This window comes from Dryobates pubescens, chromosome Z (assembly GCF_014839835.1).
Source record: "Dryobates pubescens isolate bDryPub1 chromosome Z, bDryPub1.pri, whole genome shotgun sequence".
In the NCBI taxonomy this organism is placed as follows: Eukaryota; Metazoa; Chordata; class Aves; order Piciformes; family Picidae; genus Dryobates; species Dryobates pubescens.
In genome coordinates, this window is record NC_071657.1 from 40,674,660 (window position 1) to 40,690,902 (window position 16,243).

The window sequence follows — 16,243 nt, forward strand, 5'->3', positions numbered from 1 at the left end:
CACCTTCTCTTTTCCTGCTGCTCTGTAAGCCTGTTAGGCATCAGGCCTAACAAATTCACCACAGAGCTCTTACAGACACCTGTGAGGTTTGGATCCACATGTTCACCCACAAGAAAACCAAAACCAAACTAAACTAAAACGAACAAACAACCCCCCACCAAACACATTCCTTTCTCTATCTTGTCCCTTTCTTCTTTTCCTTGTCTTCCTCACATGTGCACACACAAGCACATCAAGCTAGCAGGGAGACAAAACCCATATAAATAATTGGCAATACCATTCTGCAAGGAAGATACAAGGCAGAAAATTCTGATTCTATGTCAAAACCAGTAGTTGGCTATCTGAGGAAGGGAGCTAGGAAAAGGCCAATAAGCAAGTGGCAGAGAAATGCCTAAGCAACGTGAAATGAGCTCATCCACTTTCTTTCTTTGTTTGCAGAGCTCTTCAGTGCAAGGCTTGGGGGAAGCATGAGCAGATGTTTTACCAGGGATGTACTTCTGTGGGTTCTACTTACATGTTAGAGGACACAGACCAGAGAGATTACTCATGTGATTTCAAAAGCATCGGTGTCAGAGTGTCAGTATGATCTGGGCTAGAAAATCTGGCTACCAATGAGTGGCTGAAGAAAAGAGGCAGCTTCTGCCTTTTAATTTTCAGGGGTGTTGGATTTAGTTCCCTCTGTGGCAGTGCATTAAAAAAAAGCTGCTGCTTCTGTGATGGCGAATTTTCAGTTCTCTGAGGCTTACTTAAATAGACTGAAATTACTAGTTGCTGAATTTATATGGGGCGAGTAGGACACTCTTCCTAGAAAATGGTAAATTGCTCAATACTGCAGAGATAAAGAGTGCTCTGGGTCATTAAAGTCTTAGGGGGGAAACATACATCTTACTTTAAACAAAAGTTAGGGAAAAAAATCACTGACATTATCTGAAAGAGTAAAACTTACCCTCTCTTTTCTCTGGGAAGCTCTTGGCAGCCTATACTTAAATGAGTATGACTTGTTTGTAGACGCAAAGTGAAATAACTTGTATCTTTAGACACTGGTTCTGAATTGTAGATCACTCAAGCTTCCTCAACTTCCACCTAGCATTCAGTAGAAACTTATGGTTGAAGTTACTTGTGAAGACCATCACACCTGAATAAGAACTGGGTGAGGAGGGCAAAATAAATAAATTTCTTCTCTTTTACAGTATTTTTTTCCTGTTATGAGGGATGCTGCTAAAAGGCACAGGGTTCACAACATCACTGCCTTAACCTGGATCTCCAGAACCTTGGCTAACATTTAGGACACAGCACTCTCTCACACACTTCATGAAGTGTGAGCAGGACACAGCCGCAACAAACAAATGGAAACCGAAGGTCCATCCTGCAAGCACTGCTGGGAATGGGACAGCTGAATATGGTACTGGGCAGAAAGAGGAAGGTTAGCTAACCAGAGCAGTTCATGCGCTTTGTCACTACCTTCAGCGTGGTTGGGGAGGTCCTCTCTCAGGGCATCATGCACTCTTCAGTGCTTTCAACTCTCTACATAGCAACTCTGTAATCAAATGTGCTCTTTCAGTTAAGTTTATGGCTCATTCCCAAAGTAACATGACTCTTGCTCAGATTCTGAGGCATATACCTTCTACAAATATCTAAGGGAAGATGACTCACTTCTTCCTCATTCCTGAGTGGTCAGCTATTTATGCCACTGATGGAATTAAAACAGAAAAACTCTGTTTCCAGGGGAAAATGTAGATATCCCTTACAAAGACAAATGTTTTCAACAATAAATGGCTAGTGTGAGTCAATCAACAAGAATGTTAAAAATAATGACTAATAATTATTTTCAAAAATAATAAAAGGAGAATTAAAGAAAGCTAAAGAGGCCATTGTTCACACTTTTTGAGCACTCCTTCTGCTTTGGACAGAAATGTACATGAGGCTGTTCCTTGTCTACCCTTAATAATGCAGAGTTGCCTTATTTAACATACATAGTACTATGGCTTATAATAAAAGTTGTGTAGTCTGCAGCTTTTTAATCTTTACATCCATCCAGAGGCATCTACTGGATGTGACTATGTACAAAAAAAAGGAATGGATGAGTCTTGCAGTGGAGGAAGGGGAAGGTTAAAAGGCAATCAGAAGGGAGTGGGAAGCAAAGGGAGCAGTAGAGGGCAGAAGTGATGGAGCCTGCATGATCGATGGCAAGTCTGTAAATCCCCATTGGGCAAAAGAGAAATCCTTTGCAGTACTGTGTATGCCCATCTAACAGTCTGCCACTATTACTTCTTGAGCATGTCCTGGAGGGGCCCCGGTAGGTATTTGATGACTGTGTTTAGAATGCTCTCATCTTCCTCCTCCTCCTCATCCCCACAGCCAGGAGGGATTGCCTTCTTTGGGCGTGTCAGACTTCCTTCAGCATTAGCTTCCAGTGAAGCCTGGGCCTCTGCCTCCTTCTCTTCTTTCTTCTTTATCCCATACTGCAGGGGGAGAGATAACACATTGTTAGTCACTCACTGAGTAGGATGAGTGATGAAGCCAGTCATCACACATGGTGCCTCATATTCTGCAGTATGAACATCACTGTTAATAGTGTGATTTTGCTCTTTTACACAGATACCCAATTATCCAACCTAACAACTCCCTGCTAAGTAAAGCCCAATGAATGGATGGCTCTCACAAGACAAGATGGTCAGATGCTCAATACATGAGCTCAATTACATGAAAGAAGCATAGGAGTAAATTTGGGATTCTACAGCTATGGGGCTAGCAAAGAAGATACAAAATCTATGTTAGTAAACTTTTGGGGTGACATTCTACTGGCTATGATCCTCCTTGTCTTATTTTAACAAGTCTGATGCTCAGGTCCATCATCCACCACAATTTTGAAACTCCATCTGTGGCATTTTGTAGTAAAGATTTATGGATGTGGTAAAATTTCAGGGGAAAAAAGTATATCAGTACCAGAAAACAAACAGGACAGGATAGACAGGCAGACTACAGATAAAATGATGGGTTTAGATATTCTTATGTGGGAGACACACTACACAAACTCACTCCTTTTCTCTTGGAGTAAGTGGGACAGAAAGTCGTCTTAGTGAAAAGAAACATTCATGAGAAACTTTGTATTTCGACACTGAACTCTGCACTTCTCTGGGTCAGTACAAAGTAATTAGTATTTTCTAGTATCAATAGTATGGAGCTGCTGAATAAACATGAAGTAGATGCTCTTTTAATTATTTTCTGTCTTAATTTTTTCCCATTAATAATAGGCTAAATTGTTTACCAGTAAAATTGCTACTGTTATGACTTTCTGATTTCAAAGGGCTCTGGGATTTGACAATGAATTCCTAAACATTTCTGAGCAAAGGCAATATTTCTGCTTCATTTCTCCATCATCATTAAAATTTAAGATAACAGCCTGCAAGGTTGAAACCAGCAACTTTAAACCCCCTAGTTCTCTAAATCAGCTCCTTCAAGCCAAACTGTTCAATTAGGGATATGTCTGATGACTGTTGTTCCTAGTGGATGCCATTCACCTCAGATTTTGTGGGAGACATGTCCAAGAGAAATGATGTCTTCATTCAGATCTGAGGCAAACATTTGATTAACTTGTAGTTACAGGGCTGAACACTACAAAGAGGATCCAACATAGGACCAGCAAATGCTGCAGGGGGAATGACATACACTGGACAGTCTGGCTGGCTGATCCTCTTTCTCAAGTCTCAGGTAAGTATTTACAGGTGATTACCAGTTTAATTCATCCACAGCCTTTGCCTTCCTTTGCCAAGAAGATGAGAAAAGCAGAAGTGGAGACAACACAAACCATAAGAACACACAGGTCCCCTGCAAGCATTCAAATCCTTCATCTCAATGCAAGCATCAGCTCATGATGGGTTGATCATCTCATGACCCTGATCAACAACCACCCAGGCCACATGAAACTGTAGAACAAAAAGAATCGGTCAGGACCTACTGTGCGCTAGGACAGAGGAATGCTCAAATATTTTATGAAGGAATTATCACTGTATTTCTCAGCTTGAGCTGACAGGCTTCCTCACAAAGCCTCTATTGGTTGTTCTCAGGCCTTAGATCTTACGAGATACAGCCAGCCTTATGGGGCACCTGCAGAGTGGGGCAATACGTAGCCTGGAAAGACAATTTTCACTATAAAAGGGCAGAGAGACTCTATTGTTCCAGCACACTGCTACAAATACCAAATTAATTTTTCTTGGTTCCTACATGTAGTGATATTGCAACACATAGAAACAAGCTGCTGCACTCTAGTATGTATGTAACACACAAATACAAATTAATTTTTTTACAATATTTTTCTTCTTTTGGAGAAAGATGACATTGCATCAAAGCAGTTCTTATAATAAAGCATACATTTTGAGAATTCAGTGTTACTATTGAACTGTTGGAGTGGGTCCAGAGGAGGGCCATGAAGATGACCAGAGGGCTGGAGCACCTCTTCCATGGGGACAGGCTGCAAGAATTAGCGCTGTTCAGTCTGGAGAAGAGAAGCCTCCAGGAAGATCTTAGTGGCCTTCCAGTAGCTGAAGGGGGCCTACAGGAAAGCTGGGGAGGGACTTTTTACATCAGCTTGTAGTGATAGGATGATTGACTGGACAGATGGGCAGAGTCCAATGGGATGGCATTCAACAAGTCCAAGTGCCAGGTGCTGCACTTTGGCCACGGCAACCCCATGCAGAGCTACAGGCTGGGGTCAGAGTGGCTGGAGAGCTGCCAAACAGAGAGGGACCTAGGGGTGCTGATTGACACCCGCCTAAACATGAGCCAGCAGTGTGCCCAGGTGGCCAAGAAGGCCAATGGCATCCTGGCCTGCATTAGGAATAGTGTGTCCAGCAGGAGCAGGGAGGTCATTGTGCCCTGTACTCTGCATTGGTTAGGCCGCACCTTGAGTACTGTGTCCAGTTCTGGGCCCCTCAGTTTAGGAAGGACATCGAGACACTTGAACGTGTCCAGAGAAGGGCAACAAGGCTGGTGAGAGGCCTTGAGCACAAGGCCTATGAGGAGAGGCTGAGGGAGCTGGGATCGTTTAGCCTGGAGAGGAGGAGGCTCAGGGGTCACCTCATTGCTCTCTACAGCTACCTGAAGGGTGGTTGTAGCCAGGAAGGGGTTGGTCTCTTCTTCCAGGCAACCAGCACCAGAACAAGGGGACACAGTCTCAAGCTGCGCCAGGGGAAGTTTGGGCTCGATGTGAGGAGAAAGTTCTTCACCAAGAGAGTCATTCATCATTGGAATGGGCTGCCCAGGGAGGTGGTGGAGTCACCATCCCTGGAGGTGTTCAAGAGGGGACTGGATATGGCACTCGGTGCCTTGGTCTACTCATGAGGTCTGTGGTGACAGGTTGGACTAGATGATCTTTGAAGTCTCTTCCAACCTTGGTGATACTGTGATAGGGAAAGGCTTTAAGCTGGAAGAAGACAGATTTAGACTAGATATTAGGAAGAAATTCTTTATAGTGAGGGTGGTGAGACACCCAAACATGTTGCCAGAGAGAGCGTGGTGCCCACTCACTTGAGGTCTTCAAGGCCAGCTTGGACAGGGCCTTGAGAAACCTGGTCTAGTTGTAGGTGTCACTCCATTTATTCATTGAAGATTAATCTTTGCCATGTACTGTTAGAATTACCCAGACTGCCTGAAGCTGATCAGCCATGTTAACCCCAGAAATCAAAGTATATATCTGGTTGGAAGAGACCTCAAAGATCATCCAGTGTAGGGGTTTGGTTTTGCATCACACAACAGTTTGGAATTTATCCCAAAGAGGAAATTACCATGCTACACAGAATTGGGAAGTTACATGACATTATTATTTACAAAAGCAAACTAAATATAAAGGCATAAAAGGTAATAAACATATACCCCAAAAATATATTTACATATAGACATGTATATATAATTCAACAACAGCACAACACACCCCTGGAACCCCTGGACAGAGAGCCCAGAGGGCTGTACCAGCCAACAAACTCTACTCTTTCTCTGATGTCACTGCTCTTCCTTGCCAAAACCCAAGCAGAAACCAGCAAGCCAAGCAAGCAAGGTCAGAGGCAGAGACAGAAGGAAAGAAGAAAGCAAGAGAGAGCAAATAAGCTGTGCTTTCAGACTATATAGAAATTCTGCAGAACAGTGGGATAAACTTATCTCTTACATTCTGTTCAGCCCCTTTGGACTGTGTCCATCCCCTGGACTCTTTCAAATTCTCTGGAAAACTCTTATTTACAATTAGGACACTAGGGCACTAGCCCTAAATCTGTAACATCCAGTCCATCTTTTGACACAGCACTTAAGTGTCAACACTAAACCGTGCCCCTAAGCACCAGATCCACATGCCACTTGAACACCTCCAGGGATGGTGACTCCACCACTGCCCTGGTCATTCCAATGTCTGATAACTCTCTCAGTGAAGAAATATTTCCTAACATCCATAGAATCATAGAACCATAGAACGGTCCAGGCTGCAAGTGATCTCCAAAGGCCATCTAGCTGACCTACCCGCAGTCAGCAGAGACAGCCTGAACCTCCCCTAGGGCAGCTTGAAACTGTTTCCTGTAGTCATGTCACTTGTCATTAATGAAAAGAGGCTGGACCTCTCTTCACGCCAACCTCAACTCTGGCAGCTGTAGAGATCAATAAGATCTCCACTCAGACTCCCCAGACTGAATAAACCCAGCTCCCTCAGCCACTCCTCACAGGCCATGTGCTCCAGGCCCTTCACAAGCCTCCTTGCCCTTCTCTGAACACACTCCAGCAGCTCAGTCTCCATAGAGCAAGGGCCAGAACTGAATAGAATACTCAAGGTGTGGCCTCACCACTGCTGAGTACAGGGGGGTGTTCACCTCCCTGTTCCTGCTGGCTGGCCACAGTATTTCTAATACAAGCCAGGAGGCCATTGGCTTTCTTGGCCACCTGAGCACACTGCTGACTCATGTTCAGTTGACTATCAACCAATAGCCCCAGGCCCCACTTCAAGTTGCAGCTTTCTAAGCACACATGCCCAGGTCTGTAGCTTACCATGGGGTTGTTGTGACCCAGGTGGAGGACCTGGCCTTGTTGAACCTCATACAATTAACCTTAATTAATTGGTCTAATCTGTTTAGATCCCACTGTAAACCCTCCTTGCCCTCTAGCAGGATGACATACCCACCTGGCTTGGTGTCATCTACAAATTTACTGAGAGTGCACTCAATCCCCTCATTCAAATCATTAGCAAAGATATTAAAGAGGACAGACCCCAGTACTGAACCCTGGGGAACACTGCTTGTGACTGGGTGCCAGTCAGATTTAACTCTATTCACCACCACTGGCCTGGGCCTGGCCAGAAAGTCTTTTATCCAGTGTAGAGTGCCTTGTGCCATGCGTTTCTGAAGGAGAATGCTATGTGAGACAGTGTCAAAGGCTTTACCAAAGTCCAGTTAGACACTGTCCATGGCCCTTCCTTTATCCACCAGACAGGTCACTTTATTGCAGGAGGAGATCAGGTTAGTCAAGCAGAATCTGCCTTTCATAAATCCACAGTGACCGGGCCTGATTGCATGGTTGTCTTGTGTGTACCATGTGATGGCACTCAGGATGATGAGGAATCACAGCTTGCCACATGGATAACCATGCAAATTTCTAGCTGTGGTAGACAACAGAAGGTAAGAGAGAGAATGTTGAGGGTCTCATTCTGCGCCACTCCCTGGAGGTGTGCATGTCTGAGTGTTCTTGCCACCACATGCTATTGCATAGCTCTGCAGACTAGGACCCTGCCACTGCGTCAGTAGAAGAGGGCTTGTTAACAATGGAATGGAACAGGGCAAAGTCTGGAAATCAGAAGGCAACTCAGGAGAGAGGTGGTAGACAGAGAGAAATGAGGACAATTAAGCTTTTCAAATGCAAAGCTATCGATCTGTGAGCAGTTTCTGCTTTATGCCTTGCCTGTCCTGGAACAGACCCTCCCAAGCCATATCTTTGGGGACCATAAGAGTTTTTTCAGCTAGTTTTTCAGCAGAGGTTATTTGTAGATATGGCTTCTATCTTTTCAGTCCTTTGCTTCATCTAAGGCTCCTACGTCCCTAGAAACTCTGTGGCTGCATGTGCCTTGCTCCTTTTTGCTACATCAGGCTTTCAGGTCTGTCAAAATCATAGCCACTCTTCATTCATCATCTGTCTTGGTCCGGGTCTTCCAGCATGTATTTCAGTCTTACCCTCTGTTTCTTTCAGAAGGCTTTCATGACAGAAAGACAGAGGCTTGCAGTTTTACACTTGCAATGAGATGCAGGTGTGGAAGGTTTCCTCTGATCTCCATTGACCTCCTATTTGCATCTTCTGGTAGCACTGGGGAAATCTGACAGCTACTTCCATTTCCCTCATGGCAACATCACTTCCTGAAAATCATGCACCTTTTTTTCCATTCTGATTATCTGTGGGATTGCAACACATTCCTGTGGGAACACTTACTGCCCCCAGCATCCAAGAGTAGAGCTCCCCAAATCAATAGATATGAAAGCTGCTTTTTTATGCCTCACAGTGGAGACAGTGGAAGCTAAAGTACTGCTCTCCTGAGCAGATCTGTACTTGACAAGCCTTGCCTCTTTATGCTGATTGCTTGCTGTTTGAATAACTGCAAGCGAAAAACAGAGCTGCACCTACTTTGAGCTTGCAGAACACCGTGATTTTGCTGTAAACTCAGGTGAAGGAAAGTCTTTCCATTGGTCTCAACCAAGGCAGAGCCAGACATACATGGTTAGAAAAGAGAAATGGGAAGCATGTTTTGACTGAACCCACTTTGGATGCTGTCTCAATCCTGAAGCAAACTGGCCATTCTGCTCACTGCTCAAGTGCCTGGAGTATTCTGAGTTGTTGCAGTCAAAATGCCTCTATCCCATTACTACATTCAGGTGGTGTAAACTACAATTTGCAAACAAGTTTGCTACTCTTTGAGAAGCAAGATTCCATGAGAAGGAATAGGCATAGGTATCACATATTACTTTTTTAGAATTATCAGCAGAAAACATGTTTTCTTTTCCTCTGTGTTTGCAAGTATGTTTATTTGCTTTCCCTTGTGGACACAGCATCCATATTAAAACAATGCTTTACCACATAATGGTCAGCCTCAGCAAGAGGGAATGAGGTTTAGAAGGTTTCAGTAATGGAGGTAACTAAATTACTGTTGAATAGCAAACACTCCTATCTTGTAACAAGAGAAGAAATCTCTAGAGCAAGCAGAAAATATCTGACTCATGAAGAGTATAGGATCAGAGGCTCCAAAATACTGACTTTAGGTACCTGGAGAGTTGACAGAAATCACTACACTGAGTCATGACCAAAGGGCTTAAGATATGTACTGTACATACTGTACTCATGAGTGTGTTAGGTCCTTTGGAAAATCTCTCCCCCAGAACCTAACTTGCAGCTTCAATTACAAAAATCTGGGTCAATTCTATTCAAAGCATCTGAGACAGAATAAGAAGAAAGAAAAGCTACATATTCCACACTAACAATTACAATTTAATAGTTTATAGGTTACACTGAAATTTTAGTTTTATTCCACAATAACCAGGATGGGGTCAAGCTGCAGATGGTTCCCATGAGAACAGAGGCATTTTGCAGTAATGCAGTGGTGCATTTTCCAGAGATGCTCTCTAAGCCAGAGTGTGGTATGATTTTTTGTGTTTTCAACATGCACATTTCACTTTTGACAAGAAAAACTTCCCAGAAGCCAATGGCAGGGACCTGGAAAGGCACAAATGAAGTTTTCTGTAGAAGTTTATAAGAGTGTATGCTATGCCTCTGCATCAGGCAGCATAAATACATAGGATATATCTATTTTATGGGGGCACTTTACAAGATCAGAGCACAGAGTATAAGCTGTCTTTCCTCCTTTCTGCTTCCTGCATTTTTATTTTTTTTTTTTTTGCTTTGCCAGATGAAAGCTTTCCTTTGAATACAAGACTGGTAAAAATAATTCCCTGGGATGCTGCAATACTGTAGACTAGATACAAATCTTTCTTTTATATAGCCTCTGTTTAACATTTACGAACAGCTCTTTTTTCTTGCCTGTTTTTTTTTTTCCTTTAAAACTTTGGTTTTGCATTATTTAATCTTATTTGGAAGCACTAGTCCAGTCAGCCTAGGTCTGGGCTGTGTTTTCACAAAAACCTAGTACAAGTACTCCAGTGAATGAGGAGTAGTTCTCTGTCTTACAGTGTGAAGGATGGTGAAGATGCAGATTACTGTCAAAAGAAATGTTTGTTCATTGAAGAACAGGGATCAGGAGGCTTAGAATTATTATCTTCCTGCATTGCTACCTTTGCACTTGCCAGGGTTCATAATTTCGTTGTCTTACTTATCATAAACACTTTGGCAGACTGAAGGTTGAAGTCAGATGAAATTCAGAGACTGAACCCTAAATGGTTCTCTGCATCTGAAAGTCTGTATAAACAAAGACAACAGACCACAAATATTACTTGTTACAAAAGAAAACCAAACCAAAACAAACTCCCAACACACACCCAAACCAAACAAAAAAAAAAATAATCCTGAAGTATTAGAGGAGACCAAACTAACGGTTTCAGATATAAAGGAGCACTCATTACCACTGTTGAGAATCCTGGAGACCAGAATGGAGGAAAAATAGTGCCCTAGACTCAAATGTATCTGCATTTTCCCCCCCAGCTTTCTGTGTGACCTATATGAGGTCTTGGTGGACAGAGAACATAAGTAAGATTTACCCTTCAGAAAGAGCTGTAGTGAGTCTGCTTTGAAACACAGTCATTGCTTATGAAGACACCACACTGAAATATAGTAAGTTGCTTCCATTCCATACTCATGGTATGGAATTCTGGAATGGTTATTCTGTCCTTAGTGACTCCCCTGGACTGACAGGACAAGTTTGACAGGACTTTAAGTTCCCTCAGACTTTTCTCTAAGACCTTTTTCTCCTTCAGTAACCTACATGGTTTTCAATGCTGACTTTGCTGACAGCACAAGACAATGCAATTCTGCAATAGTAAGAGCTCAGGAAATGTTAGTTAGGTGATTATCTTTAGTTCTTGCTGTGAGACTATTTAATTTTTGTCATCAACTCCCTGGGGATTCTTCTGTGTAGAATAAATCCTGCTACACCCCGTTACGGCTCGGGTCTAATTAGCACACTCATCCCTACAGTACATCTGTGGAGACCAAGACATTGCCACAAGGTCAGAGCCAAGATTCAATAAATCAAAAGTAGTTAATCAATTAGTTTCAACCCTTTGACATACACTTCCTTCTGACATAAAAAAGTACTTTTCAATCCCATTAGCTGGCAACAGAGAGGAGAACTCTGACATCAAAATGCTTTCAAAATGAGAATATTTTGATACCCAAAAGAAGCAAGTAATGAAGTGTTTATTCACATAGAATTACAGAATGGTGGAGGTTGAAGGGGACCTCCAGGGATCATTGATTCCAACCACATCTGCCAAAGCCAGATCACCTAAGGCAGATCACACAGGAACACATTCAGGCGGGTCTTGAAAGACTCCAGAGGAGACTCCACAAACTCACTGGGCTGCCTGTTCCATTGCTCCATCACCCTTACAGTAAAGAAGATTTTCCTCATGTTGAGGAGAAACTTCATGGCTTCCAGTTTGTATCCACCAAAGGACACCACATGTTGTAATCCTTCACAGGGACATGAAAAAATGAAGGACAATTCACTTATCTTTCTCTAGGCAATTTTGGTCTGGCGCACCACGCTCCCCTTTTTGTAATTCAAGTTCATTTTCTTGCCTCTGAAGGGACTGCGGAAGTCATGTCTGTAGTGTTGTTAAGGGAGAACATCTGATGCATCCTAACAAACCAATTGAATAGTGTTAATGGTGTTACAGTGCTAGTGGGACTCACTCAGGCTCTACAGTGCTGCAAGTCTGGGTTACTATCATAAATTTGGAGGACTGTGAACAACCACTGCATAATAGAACTCCCATTATTGCACCAGATTGCAACCAGATTGAGCTGATAGCCCAAAACTCACACTAGGGATGAGGCACTTGTTTCACATTTCTCCCAGACAGAAACAACTGTTGCCCTTTTCTCATCCGTTCTGTTGACTGGCTGTGGTCAGAGAACAGATGTTTACTATTGTCAGAGATATGTGAGCAGGGGCAGATCCCATGAAGCTCACAACTCAATCAAGCTAAGAGCTGCACATCTCAAGGGACAGACAAACCTTGTATAGAAGAGCTTGGGGACTCCACTGTACATTTACCATAGGCAAGCCTTTGTTTTGTGGGCAAAGGACAAAGGAGTTTCATCTCACTCCCACTAGCTTCTACTTACTAAAGTAAGGAAAAGACTCTTTTCAAAGGAGAACAGTTACTATGACAATTTTCAAAGGTTCTTGAACTCCTGGTTGTGACCTGTAGCTTTTCTTGCCCTCTCATATATATGCAGGACTTCATAGCAATTCAGATGTGCAGAAAAAGAACAGCTGAAACTTAAACTTCCTGGTATGAGGAGGCATTCAGCCTTCAGATAGTGAGCCAGGGTAAGAGTCACTAGCCCATTTTATTTATCTCAACCTCATTGGGTGCTTTTCTTCTAACAGAACAGGTTCTTTTGCAATGTCATGTTGGTGTTTTGCACTATTCATTTCAAAAAGCAGCACTCCTGAGTACTCACTTATGGCATTTGTTACCCAGCCATGATCATGTTACTCTCCTCAAGCTAGGCTCTCTTCTTGTAATCTCTGAACACTTCAGCATCGTTAATGAGACTTACAGTAGTCCCATGGAGGGAGGGTGAGAGGTAGAACTTACAGTCACACCGAAACTGAGCCCTGGATGATGTGAAGCAGCAGGGAGTGTTGGAAGAAAACATGTCAGTAATTGAGCCTGCACTTGCATGTGACCATGCACCTCAAAAACACACGCAGCTGTTTCATGCTCCAAATCACTGTTTAGTACCTTCCTGTAATGGTCCCTTCATAAAATATTTATGGATACCTCATATGAACAAGTTAGTTCATGAACCAGAACAACTAAGAATACTCTTCACTGAAATGTGCCTGAGCTTTTTTTCAGTCAGCTGGGAGTTTGTTGTTGGTTTGGGGTTTATTTTTCTTGGGGTTTATTTTTCTGTTGTTATTGTTGTTTTGTTTGTTGTTTTGTTTTGTTTTGTTTTGTTTTGTTTTGTTTTGTTTTGTTTTGTTAGTTTGGTTGGTTGTGACTGTAGGGTATTTTGGTGGTGGGTTTTGGGGGGGTTTGTTTATTTATTTGTTTCTTTGTTTTGACCAGAGCTTCATCACATTTCAGTAAAGTCTCTAGTTATACACATTGCTGCAAAAACCTTCAATCTTTTCACATAACAGCTCCTGCTGAGAAGGAAGGAGAAAACTTCTCTCAAATCCCAGTGTTTGCTGTGTTCACTGTGTTAGTGAAAGTGCCTCTTTTGTTAATAGTAGATTACTTTAAAAATTGCTACTGTGTAAGTACACACAGAAGGTAACACAAATGAGTGAAGAAAGAGAAACTGATACTGGAAGAAGAAATATTGTTGCTTCTGAGAAGCCCTATAATTATTCACATTTGTAACAGTCCCTAACATAGAGGGCCACCCCACACCTTTCCTTCCTTTCCTATAAATTCTGAAGAGCTTGTAGCCAGTAATTGTGGGAGCCAAGTTACGTGAGACATCCCGCCTTGCTCAGTTTGATGGCTGCAGGTTAAGAACCTGTTCTGGTCTTCTGTAGTCAGTGGAGAGAAACATAAACTGTGGACAGCAATACATCTCCTAAAGCAGGCACCTGAGACATCCTCCTTCGAGATCATCATTGACTATTGAAGAACTGACCCCCAGCACAGGTAAAGACAGTGAGCTACAGCTAAAACTTGCTAAGGCAGACCTGCTTCATTAACCTGGTTATCCCTAAAATGATATAGGCAGCGATAAAATCCAAGGGCTCCCTCCTCAGCAGAATTAATTTCCCTCTCACTCTGAACTTTGTAGATGCTCATTGTGAAGTTCTTTATTTTTTTAAGTACCTACTGAATTTTCTGTTCTCATTTTGACCAATTCACTAAAACTGGAATGTAGCAAGGTTCCTTCTCTTCCATCTCTCTCAACCTCTCTTCCTTTTGGTGTAATCAATTTCTTTTTCAGAAATGAAAATAGCCTCAGGAATACCTTTTGATTCTGCTAATGAAAGCTGGCAATAGCTGTAAGAGCCACCATAGCACGTCCCAATTAGTTACAATGTATATTGTGTTACACACTCTCATTTCGGAACAGCTAGCACACGGGAGAAGTCTTTTAAAAGGAAGGACAAAATACCTTCATTTCATACTCATTGAATATAGCTCTAGGCTTACTCATACATGGACTCAATTTAGATGTAATTTCAGGATAGTCTTCCTGCAAATCTCATTTCCTTATACCAAGACTTTGTTGCCTGCCAGATCTTAGCTCTTCGTAAATATGACATCCACCTTGCTACAATCTCCTTCCAGGTAACTGTAGGAAGTGACAAGGTATCTCCTCAGCCTCCTCTTCTCCAAACAACCTCAGCTCCCTCAGACTCTCCTGATAAGACCTGTTCTCCTGATCCTTCAGCAGCTTTGTTGACCTTCCCTGGACACACTCCAGCAAATCATACATTCATAGAGTCACAGAATGGCTTGGTTTAGAAGGGACCATAAAAATCATCTAGTTCAAATCACCCCACCACGGGCAAGGACACCTCTCCACTACACCAGGCTGGTTCAAAGCCTCATCCAGCTGGGTCTTAAACCCTTCTAGAGATGAGACATCCACAGCTTTTCCAGGCAATATATTCCAGTCAATTCACCAACATCATAGTAAGGAATTCTTCCCAATGTCTAATCTAGATGTACAGTGCTCTAGTTGAAAATGATTGCTCCTTGTCCTATCACCACATGCCCTTATAAAAAGTCCCTCTCCAGTTTTCCTGTAGAACTCCTTAAAAATCCATGCATGTATTATCTTGATTAAGATTACAATCAGCAACCCACTGTGACTTTGAATTAATTGGGTTTTTTTATTTGTCTTTTAATCTGCAGGTGGGAGGCAGAAGGTGGTGTGGAATTCAAATTTGATAAGGAACATAGACTCAAAAGAAGCTTGTATATTTTCTTGCTGTTCTCTATGATGGTCTTCACAGTGGGATGGCTTCTTGAATGACCAGTGTAGTGCAAGCAACAGGAAGCATGACAAATGGGACCTTAGAGATCATCTACTCCAACTTTGCTGCCATGGCAGGGACACCTCACAATTAGATTCAGATGCTGAAGGCCTCATTCAACCTGGCTATGAACACCCCCAGGGAGAAGGCATCCCCAACCTCCCTGAGAAACCCCTTCCGGAGTCCCACCACCCTTGTGCTGAAGAACTTCCTAAGATCCAGTCTGAACCTCCTTTCCCTAAGCTTAAAACTATTCCCCCTTGTCCTATTGCTAGACATCCTTATGAAAAGTCCCTCTTGAGCCTTTCTGTAGGATCCTGTCAGGTATTGGAAGGCAGCTATAAGGACCCCCCAGAATCTTCTCTTCTCTAGGCTGAATAACACCAGCTCTCTCAGCCTGTCCTCATAGCAGAGGTGTTCCAGTCTTTGGATCATCTTTGTGGCTCTCCTCTGGACTTGCCGCGTCCTTCTTGTGATAGGAACACCCGAACTGAATGCAGTATTTAAGGTGGGGTCTCGCAAAAGAAGTGTAAAAGGGAAGAATCACTGCTCTTGACCTGCTGGCCACACTCCTCCTGATGAAGTCTAGGATACAATTTGCCTTCTGGGCCGCAGGAGCTCACTGTCTGCTCATGCTGAACTTCTCATCAATCAATATGCCCAAGCCTCTTTCTTCAGAGCTGCTCTCAACCCACTCTGCACCCAGCCTGTATTTGTGCCTGGGACCGGCCTGACCCAGATGACAGACCTTGCACTTTGACTTGTTGAACATCACGCAGCTGGCACTGGTCAACTTTTCAAGCCTGTCAAGACACTTCTGGGTGCCATCCCTTCCCTCAAGAGAGTTCACTGCACCACAGAGTTTGGTGTCATTGGCAAACTTGCTAAGGGTGCACTCAATGCCACTGTTCATGCTGCTGACAAAGACGTTAAACAGCAGTGGAGCCAGTTGTGATGAAGAGGTGATTAATTTGTTAATTTATGAATATAAAATATGAATTATGTAAATGTTAATTTTATTATTAAAAGTAATAATAACCAATTAGTCACTATTTTATATACATGTTC

The 16,243-nt window shown here is 42.8% G+C and overlaps 1 protein-coding gene across 2 annotated transcripts in view; it reads right to left on the bottom strand.

Moving 5' to 3' along the window:
• Positions 1 to 490: 490 nt before the first annotated feature.
• CPLX1 (complexin 1) overlaps positions 491 to 16,243 on the bottom strand; it is a 125,384-nt gene continuing 109,631 nt past the window's right edge. For both annotated transcript variants that reach the window (XM_054178508.1, XM_054178507.1), the window contains exon 4: positions 491 to 2,462. In XM_054178508.1, the coding sequence (XP_054034483.1) occupies positions 2,265 to 2,462 (198 nt within the window). In that variant the 3' untranslated portion in view covers positions 491 to 2,264. The remainder of the gene's footprint in view (positions 2,463 to 16,243) is intronic.